Raw genomic sequence first — 18,001 nt, forward strand, 5'->3', positions numbered from 1 at the left:
GTTCCAAAGTTTAAAATCTTTTGATTACTAACATGATTCTCAAAAGGTTTTGCATTTAGTAGCATTTACTGTTTGAGGATGTAGCCTAGGCATGATAATGTACTGAAAAGTCAAAGGGCATTTAGAAAGATATTGATAAATACATGCATGATAAACTGCATCTATGCATTATAGTACATGGAGAAACTGATGAATATAGTTGTTTTTGGAATTTAAAATTTTGTAGACTACATAGATTATTAATATGTGATTATATTTGGGACTGCTGCAATTTTGATATTATGAGGATAGGACAAATAGCCCATAGGACAAAACATGATAAGGGACAAAATATGGAGACTCAAGTTGATTAACTGAGTGGTAGAGATGCCATGTTTGAAAGCAGTTAAATTAGTATAGAGGGAAGATATTTATTTTATAAAGAGAAAGACTTTGAGGGAGGTAGGATTTAGGCTTGATAGTGGAAGGGCTACTGTTAGGTCTTAAACATTCAGTTAGCAGTTACTTACTTAACAGACATTAAGTACAGGGAGTTGGGACCAGGTATTGAACAATAAGGCAGCTCAGAGAGAAGAGTTAATTTTCTGGAATAGGAATTGACAATGTAGGCTAGCTAAATGTAAGTCTGTACTATCAAGGTATCAGTAGACTAAAAATTCTTATTCTAGTAATAATTTTGGAAATGAAGCTTTCAGTGGAATAATAAATATTAATAGTAAATAGGAAACAATGTTGAAAGTTTGTTGTAGATACCACAAAATAATAGGAAAACTGACGTGGCATACTTCCACCACTTGACTGAGGTACTCTGTCACACTACCAAGTCCATAGAGAACTTAAATGTTAATCTTCTGACAGATGCCATTAGTGAGCAGTTGCTCTGCTCCAGGTACAATGTTGGATTCTTTGCATGCAATATGTCAGTTTAGTTTCAGACCAAATTTGATAGTGGGTCCTGTTATTCCTGTATAGTGTAGGACTAGAGAAGAGAAATACATACATTCAGAATATTAATCAGTTGGGTTTATAGCTCTATCTGTTGTTGATGATTTTACTGTGTTTGTTTGCTTTTAAAATATGATTCTTTTGTCTGCCTTAAATTCTCAAAAATGCTCATGTTCATGATCTCTAATATCTTAAATTTCAAGCTTCATATTGAAACTTTAACAGTATGTACCAGAACTTAAGACAAAAGAATAGAGGTGTAAAACTTGCTATGAAAAGTTGAAAGCAATAAGAAAAATGTAGCAGCTTAGAAATGTCAGAAGCATGATATTGATTATTATTATTATAATTTCTTATCAGTCAGGATTTGCATAAAGATGTTGAGGAAGCTGGTGCACTGCAGAAAAATCACCCTTTTGTGACATCCGCGGACTCCGTAGAGGCTGCAGAGGCTGCTTGCCTGCCTACTGCAGATGCATCATTAAACACTAGGAGCTGTGAAACACTAGCAGAACAAACTCAAAGCAGTGAGCCAGAGAGTTCACTAGCAGTAAATGATGCTGAAGCAGCAGGAGAAAAAGAAAATCATAGTGATGATAAAGCTACAGAAGAAGAGCCAAGTGAAAATGTGCCTAAAGTACAAGACACCACAGAGCCACCAAAGAAAAATAGAATTACTTACTCACAGATTATTAAAGAAGGCAGAAGATTTAATATTGATTTAGTATCAAAAGTAAGTACTTATTTTATACATCTTAATGTAGAACAATAATAACTTTCAATTGATTGAAAATAACATCTAGAACTCTTAAGTGTACTTTTCTTCATTTTAGTTTCTGAATTATCAAGAGTTTGCTTTATATAAAGATAGTAAACAAAATTTTATAATTTAGTAACAAAATAGGTTAAAATACATTAAAATGATAGTATTAATATACTTAACTGTACTTTTAAACTATACTAAATATTTTTGAACATGAAGAATGCTTTGTATAGGGGCAGGTAGTTCATCCTAATATTCTAATTCATGGGCACTATGAATTCCATCAGAAGAAAAATTCTATTCAGTTTGTGTTAAAATCTCATGTTCTTTGCAATAAATTTTATATAAATGCCCCTAGCCCCTATAAAATTTAGCCTCAATATAAATATTCAGAATAAACAAATGCATTTTTGAAAACCATATGGTCAGGTTTGAAGACACTGGGGCATACCTCTCTGCTGGTGACAAAGGATGTGAAAAATGCTCTTGTCTTTGCTGGTGTTTCCGTAATTAGCTCTAACGTTAGCTCCTTGTAATTTCTGATGTGGTTTCTGGATCATGGGAGGCTTCAATACTGCATTGGGTTCATAAGAAGCAAGGCTGATTTTGTTCAAATTAATAATTAAATATCCAGTCAAGCTTGCCATAAAGGATGTGATAAGAGAAAAGGAAGGAGCAATTCATGCATCTCACATTTTGCTGAGGAAATCTGGTATGCCTGTTTGCTTTGAACTTAGTGTGTGGAAATATGAATATTTCCCTACATAAAATATTATACTATTCAGAATAGTAGATAAATAAATTTTCATTACATAATTTTTCCAATTAAAAACTATTCTAAGTAAGCTTATTTATCTCAGTTATGAAGCCAATGTGCCAAATAGAGAAAAAGTGTTTAATAGTGATTCTGATTATTTGAGTGTAATTACAACGTTGTTTCATATCTCATCAATGTGAAATTGCCATGGTAGATTACTTAGGGGGCATTGAAAAAAAGACTTATGATTAAATATGGTACATATATTTTTTCCATGTTTCAGAAACTTATGTCTAAGATAATTTTAGTTGAAATTTGTTTTTATTCTTCAGTAGAAACTGAAATTCACTTGTTTCAAGTTTTATTTGATTTAATAAGAATGAGTTTTGGTCTATATAAATATTAATTTATATAATTTGCATCTCGTGATGGAGTGTTGCATTAAAAATAATTATTTTTTAATGAACTGAAATACCACTTTATTTTATAGTTAAGACTTGTTATTTTAAAAATAATGTAAAGTGTATCAGTTTTGTAGTGTGCTAGGAATGAGTTAATTAAATAACATGGCATATTTATTTAGTCAGAGTATTTGGATTAATGCTTAAAAATGCCACTAACTTTGGTTGGCATAATGCTTACCTAATATTTATAGTTTACAAAATTGTACATAATTTATATTGATTTTCAGATTATCTTCCTAGGTGCTCAAATTATTGAAATTAAAATTTTGAACTGTCACATTTCTTTGTATAGTCAAACATTTTATTTAATTTTTCTCTAGTTATTATGGAAGTACCCTTTATCTTTAATTTTTTCAGTTATAGAATATAAATATAATGATCATAGGAAGTAGCCAAATATATATTTATACATGATTGAATTTCAAACATGACTGATAATACTGTATAAAGTTTTATTGTTTTCCTCCGTGGTATTAATTATGAGGTAAGGCAAAAGATTAGGTCAATGCTTCACACACATATCAATAGTAAAATTGTTCACTTCTTGAAATGGTCATATTATATAGATTTTGAGGGGCCTAGAAATTGACTCTGTTATGGAAATTTATCACAAATCCATGTGATGCCATTTTGTTTGTTTTTATTGACTTGTCTATATTGTTAGCATGGGGTGCTCCACTGTACTCATCTTATTATAACCACTGGCTCTATTTCCTGAAGTATCATATCATTCAGATGACAAAGATATTTCAGAAGGAAATACAGTGTTCTGTTGGTGTACTATGTGCAGTGTGACCTTGTTAGCAGACCCGAGATTTCATAACTGAACACATGAACATTTCTGTAATGAAATTCATGGATGTTCATATACAGACAAGACTAGAAGAACCATTTAAGAGTTCAGGCTTTACTGGCAGAACAAGTTATAGAGAAAGCTTTATATTATATAATTTTTTGGTTTCAATTTCAATAATGAACTGGGAACATTTAATGAATTATTTGTATAATACTTTTACATTTAAAAAACATGTAACTTCAATTCTAGCAGGTGTGTGTGTGTGTGTGTGTGTGTGTGTGTGTGTGTGTGTGTGTGTGGTAGTTGCTGTTTTCCATTATTTTGCCTTTGATGGTATCCTCTCAAACACTTTCTACCTGCAGCTTCTCTATTCTCGGGGATTACTAATTGATCTTCTAATCAAATCAAATGTTAGTCGATATGCAGAGTTTAAAAATATTACGAGGATTCTTGCATTTCGAGACGGAATTGTGGAACAGGTACTGTACCGCTCAACTGTGTCAGCCAAGTTACTATTACTCATTTAGAAAAAGAACAAAGGACTGTATCTGTTTTCCTAGTAAGGTAGTTATTTCCATCTTTGCATGGTTGTTTATAAATGTAAATACAAAATTTGCTTCATTAAATTTCCTGTGATATTTTTGAACATTTGTTCTCCAGGTTGATTGAATGTTGAGGAATGCTAGTTTCAGGCAGCAGTACTATATTTGAATTGTCATTTGTTCCCTATTATGGGTGACATGTCATTGGCCTTTTAATTGCACGAAGAACAACTTGGCAGAATTAAGTAACAGAGCTCTCAAGTTAATTAGCTCTGTAGTTAACAGAGATGCTATTAGAGCTGATGAAAAGTGACAGGAAGCAGCCAGAATGGAATGGAAATGATAACCTTGTAATGTGGAAAGGAATACAAAGTATAATGTGGAATATTTGTGCGATTAGCAGGCATTTTCAAATCATCTTTAATTTCAAATCTTTTCAGGTTCCCTGTTCTAGAGCAGATGTCTTCAATAGCAAACAACTTACTATGGTAGAAAAACGAATGTTAATGAAATTTCTAACATTTTGTATGGAATATGAAGAACATCCTGATGAATACAAAGGTATTGCTTTTCATTAACTTGGGTTTTCTAATTATTTGTGATTTTAATTTTAATATGCTTCCTCAATTTGGTAAACAATTGATTATTCTCAAATGTACTCTAATTCTACTATATCCAGTTAGTTAGCCATAGCAACATGGTACTATTTAAATTCAATAAAAAATGCTGAAAAGTTCATTCATTCAATCATGCTAGCCATATTTCAGTTTGTGTCTAGTGAGTATAATGCAGATATTTTCAACATTGCCAGAATGCCATGCCAGACTCCCATTTCTATTCTTTGTAAATTAAATACCCCGGTTAGCTGATTACTTAATCTGTGTGTGTATGACTCTAGGAATTGAGCATAGGACATTGCTTATGTGATAAGACCTATTAACTGATTGTTGATATATCACATTCTTTTTTGTTATTTTATCGTTATTATTATCAATAATAAATTTGTGTAGATGTCATTTTTTAAGACTACGTTCACTTGAAATATTGAGCCATTCATTTTGATTTACATAAATGATATGTATTGTATAGTGGAAACCTCTAGATTTAGAGAAGCTATGGTTTCCAATTAATATTGTATAATTGCAAACTTAAGGGCAGTTACTTTAGTTCGTTGAAAATTCATTTCATTGTTTTAGTGTCAGCTGCTTTTCAAGTACATGTGAGCTGGAAAATTGTGCAAAATTAAAATATTTTGTTGACGCCCCGGGCGGTGGTGGCGCACGCCTTTAATCCCAGCACTCGGGAGGCAGAGGCAGGCGGATCTCTGTGAGTTCGAGACCAGCCTGGTCTACAGAGCTAGCTCCAGGACAGGCTCCAAAACCCACAGAGAAACCCTGTCTCGAAAAACCAAAAAAAAAATATTTTGTTGATAATTCACTGATAAAATTACACTGAGATTTGCATCATTGATTTGTTTTGACACAATTGTGAAGACCTAATTCTTGGTAGTAAAGCCTCAATAAATACCAGGTAGTTCTTTCCAGTGCTTAAACTAAGAGTCTCTCAGTCAGTTAATTTCTGTTATTTTTATTGACTTATATTATTTCCCTAAAGTAATGTCCTTTGTTGCATGATTATTTCCTTCCAGTAGTAAAGCATTTACTTGTTTTCCGTTATGTAATGAAAGGATTAGGTTTATAGGGGTTCCTTATTATTTGAAGTGTGATTGTCAGCATTTTGGGTTCCAGGAGCCAGAAAGAAATTAGTTTCATTATTTTTTAGTAAAAGTTTTTATTCTAGGTTTGAATGCAAAATATATATTTAAGAAAAGTAAAATGCAAAGTGTAGCAGAAATGACATTTTTATTAATGCATTTTATCAGTTCATTATATTTTATCTTGCTTAATATTTTCACATGTGTTGACATTATTCTATAGTTTAAATGCTAATGAATTGAGGATATTGCCACCCACCATAATTCATTGAGTTATTTAATGTCTTCCTAGTTTTTTATATCAATAAAATACTAAATAAAGATTTATCATTTAAATTTTAAAAACTGTGCCATCAAATCATTTAGGATAATGAGGTTGTTTCCATATTTTGTTCTTAAGACCAATAGTCCAAAATGTAGTGATAATGACCACTTGTATGCTGTTTGAAGTCTCTAACAGATTTGGCTATATTAATGTGTGATGTTTTTAAATAGAAATTAAATTTGGTTTTAATTTATAAAATTTCATCTTTCTTTTCATAGCATATGAGGAAACAACATTTTCTGAATATTTAAAAACTCAAAAATTAACCCCCAACCTGCAGTATTTTGTCCTGCATTCAATTGCTATGACATCAGAGACAACAAGCCATACTGTAGATGGTCTCAAAGCTACCAAAAACTTTCTTCACTGTCTTGGGCGGTACGGCAATACTCCATTTCTGTTTCCTTTATATGGCCAAGGAGAACTCCCTCAGTGTTTTTGCAGGTAAGTTAAGATTTCTGTCTTTTGGGGCTGGAGAGATGGCTCAGAGGTTAAGGCCATTTCCTGCTCTTCCAAAGGTCCTGAGTTCAATTCCCAGCAACCACATGGTGGCTCACAACCATCTGTAATGGGGCCTGGTGCCCTCTTCTGGTCTGCTAGCATACACACAAACAGAATATTGTATTCATAATAAATAAATAAATAAATATTAAAAAAAGATTTCTGTCTTTTAAAAGAATTGTATGAATAACATGAAAATTAACCAAAGCTGAGCTTGGTGGTACATCCCTGTATGCTTAGCATGTGGGGTGTAACAGCAGGACTGTTAGGAATTAAAGGCCACTCTTTTTTTATTTTTTTTAGAAAGAATATAAACTATCTTTTTTCATTTTCCATACCAATCCAGTTCCCACTTCCTCCCCTCCTCCCATTCTCTTCTACCTACCCCCTCACTCTATCCCCCATCCCCTTCTCAGAGCCGGTAAGGCACATTGCTTTGAGAAAGGTCCAAGGCCCACCCTACTATATCTAGTCTGAGCAAGGTATCTATCCTAAGAGAATAGGATCCCAGAAAGCCAGTACAAGCAGTAGGGATGAATCCTGGTGCCACTGGCCCCTCAATCTGCCCCAGCCATGCAACTGTCAACTACATTCAGAGTAACTAGTTTGGTCCTATGCTTGTTCTTTCCCAGTCCAGCTGGAGTTGGTGAGCTCCCATCAGCTCAGGTAAACTCTTTCGGTGGGTGTCCGCATCATGGTCTGGACCTCTTTGTTGCTCATATTGTCAGTCCTCCCACTCTTCAGCTGGACTTTGGGAGCTCAGTTGCTGGATGAAGGTTCTATGGTGATATTTAACATATTCATCAGTCTGACAACAGGGCAAGGCCAGTTTGGGCACCTTCTCCTCTATTGCTTAGGGTCTTAGCTGGGGTCGTCCTTGTGGATTCTTGGGTATTTCTCTAGTGCCAGGTTTCTTGCTAGCCCCATAATGGTTCCCTTATTCAAAATACCTCTTTCCTTGATCTCATCTCTGGCCTTCCTACATTTCCACTATCCCATTACCTCAAGTTCTACCCCCTCCCTTCTCTCCTAGTCTTCCCCTTCTGCCCTCCCTATTCTACCCACCCCTATGTTCCCAATTTTGTCAAGTGATCTTGTCTATTTCCCCTTTCCAGGTAGCTCTATGTATGTTTTTCTTAGGGTTCACGTTTTACTTAACTTCTCTATGATCATGAACTATAGGCTCAATATCCTTTGCTTTATAGCTAGTATCCACTTAGGAGTGAATACATACCATGTTCATCTTTCTGGGTCTGGGTTACCTCACTCAGGATGTTTTTTTCTAATCCCATCCATTTGCATGCAAATTTCAAGATGTCATTTTTTCTTACTGCTGAGTAGTACTCTAATGTGTAACTGGACCACACTTTCTTTATCCATTCTTCCATTGAGGGGTATCTATGTTGTTTTCAGCTTCTGGATATTACAAATAATGCTGCTATGAACATAGCTGAACAAATGTGTTTGTAGTATGATTGAGCATCTTTGCATATATGCCCAAGAGTGGTATTGCTGGGTCCTGAGGTAGGTTGATTCCCAATTTTCTGAGAAGCTGCCATACTGATTTCCAAAGTGCTTGTACAAGTTTATATTCCCACAAGCAATGGATGAGTGTTCCCTTTACTCCACATCCCCTCCAGCATAGGCTATCATTGGTGTTTTTGATCTTAGCCATTCTGATGGTATCTCAGAGGCATTTTGATTTGCATTTCCCTGATGGCTAAGGATGTTGAACATTTCCTTAAGTGTCTTTTGGCCATTTGAAATTCTTCTGTTGAGAATTCTCTGTTTAGTTCTGTACCACATTTTTAATGGGTTATTTGGAATTTTGATGTCTAATTTCTTCATTTCTTTATATATTTTGGAGATCAGACTTCTGTCTGATGTGGGGTTGGTGAAAACCTTTTCTCCTGCAGTAGACTGCCTTTTTGTCTTATTGACTGTGTCCTTTGCTTTATAGAAGCTTCTCAGTTTCAGGAGGTCCCATTTATTTATTGTTGCTCTCAGTGTCTGTGCTACTGGTATTATATTTAGGAAGTGGTCCCCTGTGCCCATGCATTGAAGGCCACTTCTCACTTTCTCTTCTGTCAGGTTCAGTGTGGTCAGATTTATATTGAAATCCTTAATGTATTTGGACTTGAGTTTTATGCATAGGGATAGATATGAATCTATTTTCATTCTTCTACCAGCACCATTTGTTGAAGATGCTTTTTTTTACATTGTATATTTTTAGCTTCTTTGTCAAAAATCAGGTGTTCATAGGTGTGTGGATTAATATTCGGGTCTTTGATTCAATTCCATTGATCAATGTCTCTGTTTTTATGCCAATACCAAGCTGTTTTCATTACTGTAGCTCTATAATACAGCTTGATGTCAGGAATGGTGATGCCTCTGGAAGTTTTTACAGTATTGTTTTGGCTATGATAGTTTTTTTTCTCATATGAAGTTGAATATTGTTCTTTTCAAGGTCTGTGAAGAATTGTGTTGGGATTTTGATGGGGATTGCATTGAATCTATAGATTGCTTTAGCAGGATTTCCATTTTTCCTATGTTGATCCTACCTATCCAAGAGCATGGGAGATCTTTGCATTTTCTGGTATCTTCTTCAATTTCTCTCTTCAAAGTCTTAAAGTTCTTTTCAAAAAAGACTTTCACTTCTTTGTTTATTGTTACCCCAATAATTTTGTTATTTGTGGCTATTGTGAAATGTGTTATTTTTCTGATTTCTTTCTCAACTTCTTTATCATTTATATATTAGAAGGGTTGCTGATTTTTTTTTTTTGAGTTGATCTTGTATTCTGCCACATTACTGAAGGTATTTATCAGCGGTAGAAGTCTTCTAGTAAGAGTTTTTGGGGTCACTTATGTATATTGTCTTATCATCTGCAAATAATGAAAGCTTGACTTATTCCTTTCCAGTTTGAATCCCCTTTATTTCCTTTTGTTGTCTTATTGCTTATAGTCAAAACTCAAGAGCTATGTTGAATAGACATGGACAGAGTGGACAGCTTTGTCCTAGTCCTGATTTTTAGTGGGATCGCTTTCAGTTTCTTTTAGTTTAATTTGATTTTGGCTGATGGCTTGCTGTATTGTTGTACATTGCTTTTTATTATGTTTAGATATGTTGCTAGTACCCCTGTTCTCTCTAAGACCTTTATCATGAAGGGGTGTTGGATTTTGTCAAATGCTTTTTCAGTATCTAATGAAATGATCATATTTTTTTTCAGTTTATTTATAATAGTAGATTACCTTGATAGGTTTTCATATGTTGAACCATCCTTGCATCTCTGAGATGAAGCTGACTTGATCCTAGTGGATGATTTTTTGATGTGTTCTTGGATTCGGTTTGCAAGTATTTTATTGAGTATTTTTGCATCTATGTTCATGAGTGAGATTGGTCTGTAATTCTCTTTCTTGGTTGAGTTTTTGTGTGGTTTTAGTATCAGTGTAACTGAAGCTTCATGAAAAGAATTTGGCAATGTTTCTTCCGTTTCTATTATGTGGAACACTTTGAGGAGTTTAGGTAGTAGCTTTTCTTTGAAGTTCTGGTAGAATTCTGAACTGAAACCATCTGACCCTGGGCCCTTTTTGCTTGGGAAGCTTTTGATGAGTGCTTCTGTTTCCTTGCAGGTTATAGGTATGTTTATATTGTCCACCTAGTCTTGATTTAATTTTGGTGTGTGTTACCTATCCAGAAAATTGTTCATTTTTTTTTTACATTTTCCAATTTTTTGGAGTACAGGGTTTTGTAGTATGAGCTAATGATTCTCTGGATATCCTCAGTGTCTGTTATTATGTCTCCCTTTGATTTCCGATTTTATTAATTTGGTTTTTTTCATTCTGCCTTTTGATTAGTTTGGGTAAGGCTTTGTCTATCTTGTTGATTTTCTCAAGAACCATCTCTTTGTCTCGTTGATTCTTTGTATTGTTTTCTTTGTTTCTGTTTTATTGATTTCAGCCCTCAATTTGATTATTTCCTGTCATCTACTCCTTCTTGGTGAGTCTGCTTCTTTTTGTTCTAGACCTCTCAGGCATGCTGTTAGGTCACTAATGTGAGCTTTCTCCATTTTGCTATGAACTTCTCTCTCAGCAATGCTTTCATAGTGTCCCACAGGTTTGGGTACGTTGTGCATTCATTTTTGTTGAATTCTAGGATGTCTTTAATTTCTTTCTTTATTTCTTCCTTGACCCAGAGTGGTTCAATCGAGCACGGTTTAATTTCCACGTGTTTGTGGGCTTTGTGAAATTAGTGTTTTTGTTGAGTCCTAATTTTAAAACATGGTGATCCAATAAGATACAAGGGGTTACTCCAATTTTTTTGTATCTGTGGAGGTTTGCTTTGTTACCAAGTATGGGGTCAGTTTTAGAGAAGGTTCCATGAGGTGCTGAAAAGAAGGTATGTTCTTTTGTGTTTGGGTGGAATGTTTTGTGGATATCTTTTAAGTCAATTTGAGTCATGACATCTGTTAGTTCTCTTATTGATCTGTTAAATTTCTCTTGTTGACCTGTCCGTTGTGGAGAGTGGGGTGTTGTAGTTTCCTGCTATTAGTGTGTGGGGTTTTATATGCTTTTATTATTATTATTTAAGCTTTATATGCAATTTTTCTTTTACATATGTGGGTAAACTTTTATTTGGCACATTGATGTTCATGACTGAGATTTCATCTTGATGGATTTTTCCTGTTATGATTATAAAGTATACTTTTCCTCATCTTTTGATTGATTTTAGTTTGGAGTCAATTTTGTTAGATATTAGGAGAGCTACACCTGCTTGTTTCTTAAATCATTTGATTGGAAATTTTTTTCCTAACCCTTTACTCTGAGGTAATGTCTGTCTTTGAGGTTGAGGTGTGTTTCTTGTATACAGCAGAAAGATGAATCCTGCTTTTGTATCCATTCTCTTAGCCTGTGTCTTTTTATAGGTGAAATGAGTCCTTTACAGATGAAATGAGTCCTATGATATTAAGAGATATTAATGACCAGTGATTGTTAATTCCTTGTTCTTTTTTAGAAGGGGTTGAGTGATACTGTGTGTGTTTCCCTTCTTTTGGTTTTCGTGGTGTGAGGTTAGCTTTTACCTGTATTTTTGTGGGTGTAGTTAGCTTCCTTGGGTTGGAGTTTTCCTTCTAGTACTTTCTGTAAGGCTGGATTAATGGATAGATATTATTTAAATCTGGTTTTGTCATGGAATATCTTGCTTTTTCCATCAATAGTGATTGAAAGCTTTGCTAGGTATAGTAATCTGGGCCTGCATCTGTGGTCTCTTACTGTCTGCAGCACATCTGTCCAAGACCTTCTGGCTTTCATGGTTTCCATTGAAAAGTTGAGTGTAATTCTAATAGGTCTACCTATATATATTACTTGACCTTTTTCCTTTGCCCCTCTTAGTATTTATTTAGTTCTGTATGTTTTGCATTTTGATTATTATATGGCAAGTGGATCCAGTCTATTTGGTGTTCTGTACGCTCCTTGTACCTTCATAGGGACAACCTCCTTTAGTTTGGGAAACTTTTCTTCTATGATTTTGTTGAATATATTTTCTGCGCTTAAGGCCACTCTTGACTATATAGCACATTGAGGCCAGGCATAGTTATAGAAGTTCCTATGTCAAAATAAATTCATTCTATTTTTATAGGAAGTTTCATGTTTATTGGTTGCATCTAAATGATATATTCAGTTTGGCATGTTTTTGAACCTTATAAAATATTATAAATTGCTATTGTCATCCAACAATATTACGATGTATATATGAAAAGAATTTGCTGCAAGCTGCTGGGGTCCCAAAAGCAGCCAGTCCTAAGCAGTGGTGCACGAGACCACTCAACAAGAAGGTGGCTGGTCCCCAGCCAGCGGTCCCCAGTGAGCCATGCTGCGGATCCCCGAGTAACTTGCTGCTGGATCCCCGGCAGGCAGGGGGCAGCAGGTTCCTAGAGCAGCAAGTCCCAGGCAGAGCTGGAGCAGGAGACCACGGGGCAGGTCTCCAAAGGTCACCAGCCATGCAGGCGGCGGGCAGGCAAGGGGCATACCATGCAGAGTGAAGTTAGACATTTATTAGGTGGGTTATGGATGGCAGGGGAAAAGGGGAGGAGAGGAAAGAGAGAGAGGAGAGAGAAGAGAGACAGAGAAGGGGGTAAGGGGAGAAGTGGGTAGAGAGGCAGAAGCTGCCTCTTCGAGAGGGACGGGAAGAAAAGGACCAAGGCAGGAAACTGAAGATCAGCCTGTCTCACAGGATGGGGAAAGGAGTGGGTGTGGCTTGTCTCTTAAACAGAACAATCATTACACTATATACATTTTTATTTTTTATATTTATATTTTATTCATATTTATTCTATTATATTTTATATAATTTTCATTATTAGATAGGTCAGTTGTGAATGTACCATAAACTACCTTTTCAAACTACTTTTTGATGTTTTTCTATTAACATCCTATGTATGTGCCTTCGTTAGGGTTTCTGTTGGTATGATTAAACACCATGACCAAAACAACTTGGGGAGGGAAGGGGTATATTTGACTTACACTTCCATATCATTGTTCATCATCAAAGGAAGTCAGGATAGGAGCTCAAACCGAGCAGGAACCTGGAAGTAGGAGCTGATGGAGGGGTGATGCTTACAAGCTTGCCCTCAGTGGCTTACTCAGCCTGCTTGCTGTAGAACCCAGGACCACCAACCCAGGAATGGCACCACCCACAAAGTGATGGGCCCTCCCGTATTGCTCACTAATTAAATGGTTACAGCTGAATATTATAGCAGCCTTTTCTCAATTGAGGCTCCTTTCTTTCAGATAAACTCTGTAATTTTTGTGTCAAATTGGCAAAAGAATAGCCAGCACAGTATGTCTTTTATGTGGTCAAGACTTTCTTTAGGAGTTAGAAAGATGGAGCTGTAGATAAAGAATGCTTGCTATGCGAGCGTGAGGATCTGAGGTCGCATCCTCAGAACCCACATGAAAAGCCTGTAACTCTAGGGCTCTGTGGAAGAAGTCTGAGACCAGAGGATCGCTGCCACAATCCTAGCTTCAAGTTTAGTGAGAAAACCTGGCTTAATTTTTCTAAGACAGCATGAATAAGATACTTTATGGAAGGAAGCATTTATTTGGGCTTACATTTCCAGAGGGGTGGGAGTCCTATCATGGTGGGGAACCATAGCAGCAAGTATGGTGGCTGGAACAGGAAGCTCATCTCACACCTTCATTTGCAAGCAGGAAGCAAAGTGAACTTAATGTGCGAGGAGACTAAACACTCAAATCCCACTTGTAGTACTATACTGCCCCCCGCAAGGCTGTACCAGCTAAACCTCCCCAAACAACTCCAGCAGATATTGAGGGATGTTCTCATTCAAACCACTATGTCCTGTTGGAATAAGGTGAAATGTGATGGAGCAGAACACTCAGGCATGCACAGGCACACACATATACTCATGTAAGCATGTGTAAGGGCTGTCATTAGGATACATACCTAAGAATGAGTTTTTTAATAATTTATTATGTATGAATGCTTTGCCTACAGTATATATGTGCATCACATGTGTGCCTGGTGTCCACAGAGGCCAGAAGAGAATGTAGGATCCACTGTAACTAAAGTTACAGATGCTTGTGTGCTGATATGTGGTAGCTGAGAATCAAACATGGGTCCTCTGCAAGAGTAGCCAGTGCTCTTAACCAGTGAGTCATCTCCAGCTACGAATGGGTTATTCTTTAGGCATAGCATGTGTGTTTTATATTTTACTATCATAATATTATTTCACTAGTTGCTGTCCTTTTCTTCATGATTTATAGGATTTTAAGTGTATTCTGATTATTGATCATAGCTAAAATTTTATGCTTTTTCTGTTTGTGTGTCACAAGTAAATTGTTAAGTTAATATACTTAGATTCAGGAAGCTATGTTATATTACCAGTCATAATATAACATAGTAGTTAAGAATATGAGTTTTGTAGATATACTGCTTCTGTTTAAGTCAAAGTGTCTCTGTATACTGCCATTGTAACCTTGGAGAAGTTTTATAACTCTATTAGATTTCTGCAAATTAAGTTTGCTGTTTGAGTTGTCTCAGTTGAATCTTTGTTTATTAATTTTTGTTCTTTACTGTCTCTATGGCTTTGCTTGTAGGCGACTTAATTTAGTTCTTTTGTATTCTTCCTTTCATTTCCCAGTTATTAGGCTGAAACTTGAAACTTGTTTGATGTAATAGTTAGTGGAACTGATCCCTCCTTGAAATCAGATCTCTAACCCCCAAAGTCTAAATCTTGGTAACCTGTGTGTGTGTGGTTAACTTGAAACCATTCCAATACCATTATTGATTAACACATTTTATGGATAGTTATTGTAATATTACTGCTACACACAATTTCTTGGAGAGACAAACTGCTTTTGTGATGTTTTCTACCATTAGAATTTTAAGTGGACATGTGTAACATCTGAGTTTGCTGACTGTAAAATGCAATCGCAGTAAGACAGTATGGACCACATTTATTTTTGAGTTGTTTACTTTTCTCTCCACAGTGAATGGTACCATATATAGTTTCCTTGTCTGAGTGTGTAAAACTTTGATTAATATTAACTTTTCATGATACTGTAGTTTTTAAAGCTCCACAATGTACATCTATTATTTTATCATGGTAAATGATAAAATACAATATTGTCTGTGTGTTTTATGTTTTGAAAAGTCAACTATATTAGTTTTCTTGTTTGTGTGTGTGAAAAATATGTAGCTCAGGCTAACCTCAAACTCACCATTCTCCTGCTTTAGCTTCTGACTCACTCAGATTACATAAGTATGTCACACCACACTCAGCTTATCGTTTTATCTAATAAAAACTTCTAAATTATGTGCATATGCAGGAGTTATTTTTTATGTTACTAGTTTTTATGTATTTTGTTATCAATTCTAATTTTTCATTTCTATTAAGGTTTATTCGTTGAATTTACAGTTATTAAGGTATTTAAGAATAACTAACTTAGACATTTTTTCTCTTAGTATTAAATTTAATTGTATTATGAAGACAAATATTTTGGGGATACTGATGTTTTAAGGTTTGTGACTTAGTATAATCATCAGATTTTATAATTTCTATTTTCTCAAAAACATTCATACAATTGAAAGGTACATTATTATCTGAGAATTGTTTTCAGAGTTCAATAAATCAAACTTAAGTTGTAATTTTCAAATTTATTGTAATTTAATTTTCAAATAAAATTTTCTTTTATTGAATTTTTTCCTGTTGGTTTACCAATACTTGAGATTTTTTAAATCTCCATTTTGATATTGGATTTTCCCTGTAATTTCATCCAAGCTTACTTTACATTTGTTGTGTCATTTATTAAAAGCATAGAAATTTGTCAACATCCCGTAATAACTTTAATATTTTAATTATCTGCTGATTTTTGTTGTCCTTATTTTTTTCTTCAAACGTCTGTTTCGCCTGATAGTTGAATAAGTTTTGAGTACTTATTTACGTGCCATATCTTTGTGTCCTTTTCTTTTCAGTGTTTTGGAGTCTGTGATTGGACTCTATTAGCATAGTTGTGCTTGTGTTTAGTACTTGTGCTGAGCTCAGCTGAGTCCTACTAGCTGCAGTCTGTTTCTTTCCTCTCCTTTGCAACCTTTCCCCCTAGAATTTCTGTATCAGAAAATAACTATATCTGTTGGCTTGCTTTAACCTTTTGATTGAATGGAACTCACAAATGAATTTAGGTTGACAGCTCCTTTCATTATTTTTAATGTTTATTCTGTTACATATATCTCATTTTTTGCTCTTAAAAAGTTTGAAGTCAGTCTAATTTGTGGTTTCTTTGTAAGTTGCATCTCTTTTCTTTGAAATGTTTTTTTTTAAGATAGTGTTTTCAGTGTCCTACATTTTTACTACACTGTCTTCTTATACAATATTTGTTGGGATTTTTTCATGTTATGAGTGTCTGTGTATGCTTTTTTTTCTTTTTTTTATTGATAAAAGGAGAATAAAGAAAAGACAAAAAAAAACAAATTTCCACCTCCTCCCAGCCTCCCATTTCCCTCCCCCTCCTCCCACTCTTCTCTCCCTCCTCCCACCCCTCTCCCCTTCCCCCCACTCCTCTCCCCCTCCCTCTCCAGTCCAATCTGTGTATGCTTTAGTATAGGTATATCCTCCAATTTGTGTGCAGACTCTCAGAGGTTAGAATTTTACATTCTTGTTCTGTTTAATATGTACTTCCATATGGTCTATTAGTGTCATGTGTTAATTCTGCTGATACACATCAGTGTCTTATTTCCTCTTGCATTGCTTTCCTTGGATCTGGTCACTCAGAATTTTATGTAGTTTATATTTCTGGAGTTATTTGCTTTTATCAACACGTCACTACAAACTTAAGGTCTTATAGTTACTTTCCAGGACCTTCACTTATTTCTGGAACTCAGTATACATCTCCACTGTAGTGATACTGGCACAAAGCGTTTGAACACATAATTGTTTGAAGTGTTTATTGCTCAAAGCTGTAATTTTAGCCCTAGTTTTTTATCGTGTTCCAGTGGGTGTTTCAGGGGATGCGATATTTATCATGGGCACTTGCTTTCCTTCAGTCTTAGGAGTGCAGTAAGAATTGTTTTGCGTAAAATTAGATTTTTTTTCCAGTGTAAACTGATTGTTCTATTATTATAGTATACATTACAAAGTATCAATGGAAATGTGTATTTTCACGTTTTTATTTCCTAATAAGAATAAGATTATAAGAATGTAAGTGACCAATTTCTGAATATTATAGATCACTTTCTTCCTCCTAAATAGGGAACAAAGTAAAGATAATGGAGGACTTTTGGGTCCTTAGAGCCATGGCTCATCCTATTAATTGAAATTAAGTAGGGACTTTTGATCCTCCTGCATCTGCCTCTGCATCATATCCTACTGGTGTGTACCACCCAGATTATATTTAGGTATACATGTGTATGTATACCTAAGTATAAATATAATCTATAAATAATACATAAATATGTATGTATACACACATATTCATGTGCATCTAACAGTTAGTAAAAAAAAATGAGGCTATGAATTTGATGGAGATCGGGGAAGGGTGTATAGGACAGTTTGGAGGGAGGAAAGGGAAGGGAAAAATATAATTAAACTATAATCTCAAAAACACAGAAAAATTGTTTTAAAGAACCTAAGTAGGGTGCTTTATCTTATTTTTCTTACTCCTTCATGTATAATTGCCGTTT

General features: G+C 35.0%; 1 protein-coding gene across 1 annotated transcript in view; it reads left to right on the top strand.

The window, feature by feature from the left end:
- Positions 1-18,001, top strand: part of Chm (CHM Rab escort protein) — a 173,468-nt gene that overhangs the window by 61,952 nt on the left and 93,515 nt on the right. The window contains exons 5-8 of the mRNA XM_075957406.1: positions 1,306-1,678; positions 4,088-4,204; positions 4,708-4,828; positions 6,525-6,750. Coding sequence (XP_075813521.1) covers positions 1,306-1,678; positions 4,088-4,204; positions 4,708-4,828; positions 6,525-6,750 — 837 coding nt within the window. The remainder of the gene's footprint in view (positions 1-1,305; positions 1,679-4,087; positions 4,205-4,707; positions 4,829-6,524; positions 6,751-18,001) is intronic.

This window comes from Microtus pennsylvanicus, chromosome X (assembly GCF_037038515.1).
Source record: "Microtus pennsylvanicus isolate mMicPen1 chromosome X, mMicPen1.hap1, whole genome shotgun sequence".
Classification (NCBI taxonomy): Eukaryota; Metazoa; Chordata; class Mammalia; order Rodentia; family Cricetidae; genus Microtus; species Microtus pennsylvanicus.